This window comes from Triticum dicoccoides, chromosome 7B (assembly GCF_002162155.2).
Source record: "Triticum dicoccoides isolate Atlit2015 ecotype Zavitan chromosome 7B, WEW_v2.0, whole genome shotgun sequence".
Classification (NCBI taxonomy): domain Eukaryota; kingdom Viridiplantae; phylum Streptophyta; class Magnoliopsida; order Poales; family Poaceae; genus Triticum; species Triticum dicoccoides.
Window position 1 is genome coordinate 728,176,600 of NC_041393.1, and position 4,179 is coordinate 728,180,778.

The 4,179-nt window shown below is 43.2% G+C and overlaps 1 protein-coding gene across 1 annotated transcript; it reads right to left on the reverse strand.

The window, feature by feature from the left end:
* Window positions 1–904: 904 nt before the first annotated feature.
* LOC119337413 (receptor-like cytoplasmic kinase 176) lies at window positions 905–3,585 on the reverse strand. Its single transcript, XM_037609541.1, has 5 exons — window positions 3,284–3,585; window positions 3,037–3,172; window positions 2,768–2,910; window positions 2,555–2,678; window positions 905–1,567 (listed from the first exon to the last, which is right to left on the reverse strand). The coding sequence occupies exons 1-5, from the start codon at window positions 3,551–3,553 to the stop codon at window positions 1,176–1,178; spliced, it is 1,065 nt and encodes a 354-aa protein (XP_037465438.1). The 5' UTR covers window positions 3,554–3,585; the 3' UTR covers window positions 905–1,175.
* Window positions 3,586–4,179: the final 594 nt, after the last annotated feature.

A 4,179-nucleotide genomic window follows, 5' to 3' on the forward strand; every position in this document is an offset into this window, starting at 1 on the left:
GTTGGTTACGTGGTCACTACAAATGCTTCTACAACATGAGGTTCTAATCACGGTAGAGGAAACTAAAATCAATACAAGAAATTAAATTGGAAACGGAAAAAGGTGAAAATTTTAAGCAACTTAACAGTAGCTAAAAGCAATTTTCCCATCTGAAGTGTATAAACTGAAACAAGCAGAAAAATCCCAGAGATTCTAATCCTGAAAATCATACAAGCCTCGGAGGAAAATTTTCCAATGATTCTTTCCGACCATACGAAGTTCTTTTGAAAACTTAAAAAGTCCCTTAGAATAAACAATTTACATACATGATACTTGGTTGAATATTTCTTTTTCTTTTTTTTGGAGGGGATGGTTGAATATTTCTTGGTTAGACGTACAAGTCTCTTACTTTTAGTATAAAAAGAAATGCAACCAACTATACTCCACAATTCAACAAAAACAACTCGTAAAAGAAAAATAATAACCTCAGCAAGATTCCACTCGGGAACACATTCAGTACAAGGACATCATCACGGTAGGCAAGCTGCTCGTCGTTTCTACAGTAGCACACATAACTGGAGCGCATCAGTTGGGGCTCTTGCTTGCTCTTGCCTCTTGCCATGCTTCGCGCCTGTCAGCGGCGGTATGGCGAAGCGCTTGGCGATCGACGCATCCTCCTTGTTCCCGGCAAATTCAGTGGCGTCACAAATCTATCTTGCCTGTTGAAACCAGTACAAGATACCGGATTATGTCAAGATTTGTTATGCAACTCCAATATTATCCTTTGATTTTCTTGTGGGATATAAATAACCATCAATTTGGAAACAGAGAAACTATTATGAGAGAAATGTTTCTAGCTGGTAGAATTTCAACATTTCTTAGAGGAAAATTGTACTCATAGATAACCAAACAATTAGAAATATAGTACAGTTCAGTTCATAACTGGTTGCCATTAACATCAGGTCCGATTACCATGCCGTATTGATCCATTCAACCATGGAAATAAAACATTTTTGCATGTTATTTTGCAGCTCATTTCTAACGGGGAACAAAAACTCCACCAGTCATCAACTCATCATCCTGCCTAAAGAAGCAAAAAATAATGGAGGTCCTGACTTTGCAAATGCAAGAAGCACTAATAAATCATCTCTCGTTACAATCAACCCTTCATCAGTGCTCACCGGTGCAGCGCCGGGCTACGTCCGCTGCTGCTGCTGCAGGCTGCCACCGCCACACATCCTGAAGAAGCCGCAGGCGCCTCCACCACTCACAACGGTCTCCTTGTCGTCCTGGAGCTGCTCCAGCGCCACCACCACCTGCTCCATCCTTGGCCGGGCTTTCGGGTCGACAGAGATGCACTTGAGCACCAGCGCGGCAGCCTTCTGCGCGCTGCCAAGGGAGTACTGCCCGCCCAGCCGCGCGTCCAGAATGTGAGAGATGCGGCGCTTGCTCGCCAGGTACGGCCATGCCCACTCCACCAGGTTGTGCTCGCCGGCCGGCCGGTTCTTGTCCAGAGCGCGCCGGCCAGACAGCATCTCCAGCAGCACCACGCCAAAGCTGTACACGTCGCACTTCGTCGTCAGATGCCCTGTTAAAGCAAAGGTTCAGACAGGATTAGTAGATAAGCAGTCCAATTAGATGCTCCATCCAGTGGTTCAGTTTCGATAGACATCAAGATCATTTTTTTCCTTGTTCGTATTCAGATGCTACAGAGGAGAAGACAATGAACCACCATGGATTAGTGTACTCGCATTAGCAAGATTATATGATGGCCTCTTTGATTCGTAGGATTTTGAAATCGTAGGAATAGGAAAAGTATATGATTAGAGTGGCATGCCCACTTGAATCCCATGGGATTAGCAATGAGTGTTTGATGGCACAGGAAAAACAAAGGAATTGTTAAAAGAGGTTGGAATGGATGTTAGATTTCTTATGAAATGTAGTACAAAAAATTTCATAGGAAAAATTCCTATGGGATTCGGTCCTATAAATCAAAGGACCAACATAGTAAAAAATCCTAAGGATTTCAATCCTCCAGTAATCCTATAAAATTCCTTTGAATCAAAGGAGCCCTAAACAGCTCATCAACTAAAGAACAAGTTAAGGCCGCCATTGACCTGTTGGTACAAAGTAAATGGACTCCTTTATGGATCAATCACCTGCTACTCCCTGAAATTAAAGTGCATATACCGATGCAGATGGTTGTAATACTTAATTAATCAAAAGGTTTAGCGCATGTGGTGAAGGGGTCCAGTCAGGTCTGAAACCATAATTTTTTTGGAAAAGTTGTGTTGCACCTAACTAATATGAGTATATGGCGTCCTCAGCACCAACTCAAGAATTTTAATAGTGTTATTTATCTCATAGTGGTTCATATACCATACCGCTTAAGAACATCACCATCATTCAACCCTGACAAGCAAACTGTCATGCTCGAAGTTTTAACAGAAGAAAATAAAACCGTTTCAGCGATACCAAGCATACGATGAATATAATCGATGCTACATCTGGTCATGGCTTTGAAGACGAATTAAGCTATGTGTTCATTTAATTTACTTTAATTTAAATATTTTACCTGTATCAAGATATTCAGGGGCTGCATATCCATATGTGCCCATGACCCTTGTAGAGACATGGCTCTTATCATCAGCTGGCCCATCCCTTGCCAACCCAAAATCAGACAGCTTTGCGTTGTAGCTCTGAAATCCATCAGTCAACACAGTTAGCATTAATAAGGTACTGAACAAATAGTTTTTCATCAAATTAGAAGGAAAGAACAGAAACATACCAAATCAAGAAGAACATTTCCCATCTTGAAATCACGGTAGATGACATTGGCCTTGTCGCTATGTAGGAACGCGAGCCCCTTGGCTGCCCCAAGAGCAACATTCATCCTCAGATTCCATGACAGTGGCTGGAAATGTGAGCCCCCTACATCATCATTCAACCAAACTTGTTATTATATCCCACTAACTAATCTTTCATCCTCGGTAGTAACTAATTTGGAAGGTGTTAACTGATCAATGGAACGCTAGAATAAGGCTAGTTAGTAATTACTCCTGAACATATGGTTCTCTAAGCTTCCGCGTGGCATGAACTCATAGACAAGTAGGTGCTGCACGTCTTCGAGACAGTACCCTAGGAGCTTCACCAGATTGGGGTGCGACAATTGTCCAAGGTAATTCACTTCAGCCTGCACATGAGATTCAGAAACTAAGAACATATTATTCGATAATAATGTATTCAGAAATTTGGAGAGCTGAAGAGATGAATGAATTGGGATTGATTGGTAGTGAGCACTGACCAGCCATTCCCTGTGGCCCTGGATGCCTTCCTGGTTGAGCTTCTTAACAGCGATTGGCATGCCAGTCTCGTCGCCGCTGGGCGGGGCAAAGGTGGTCTCGTCGACCCACCCCTTGAATACCACCCCGAAGCCACCTTCACCGAGCACGCTATCCGGTCGGAAGTTCCTAGTGGCCGCCCTGAGCTCCCTGTAGGCGAAGCTCCTGAGGTTGGCCGACTGGAGGATCTCGCCCTCGCTCCGAGAGGTCGGCTTCACAAAGCAGTTACTCATGGCCAGCGATATATCAGATCAACCAAACTCCACGAAGCAGCAGATGGATCAACCCCCCAAACTGAAGCAGGGGAGAAATTAGCAGTTGAGACCTTTCGCCTCTGATGGCGGATTGAATTAATATAGCCATCTGAACGCGTCAAGACTGATGGTTGACTACTGACTAGACATGCACAAAGAGATGCCCAGCTGAGCTTAATTATTAACTCCTCAACTACTACAACAAGCCAACAACTTCCACCACTAATCTTATATTCAAGAATTAATGGACGCAAAAAGGAGAAGATTAATTAATTTAACTATATTATGTTGAAGCAGTAGGCACCGACCAGTATGTTAGATAACCATATAGCAGTGTAGTACTCCCTGTCCGAAAATACTTGTCGGAGAAATGGATGTATATAGAAATATTTTAGTTCCAGATACATCCATTTTTATCCATTTTTGCGACAAGTAATTCCGGACGGAGGGAGTACTATATTGCGATCGCATTATTCATGGACTCTTCACCACTGTACCGTATGTGAAGGGCCTCGTCCATGATCCACCTAACTCTTTGTTAAGCAACTAAGCAACCAATGACCTATCTGCAGTTCTGTGTTGCGCTACACAAAAAGGAGCCCATG

Coding starts and splice junctions, on each gene's coding strand:
- LOC119337413 (XM_037609541.1), bottom strand. CDS start 3,553: ATGAGTAACTGCTTTGTGAAGCCGACCTCTCGGAGCGAGGGCGAGATC. Junction 3,173..3,283: donor AGGGCCACAGGGAATGGCTG/GTCAGTGCTCAC, acceptor TCTCATGTGCAG/GCTGAAGTGAATTACCTTGG. Junction 1,568..2,554: donor CCCTGAATATCTTGATACAG/GTAAAATATTTA, acceptor TTGCTTTAACAG/GGCATCTGACGACGAAGTGC.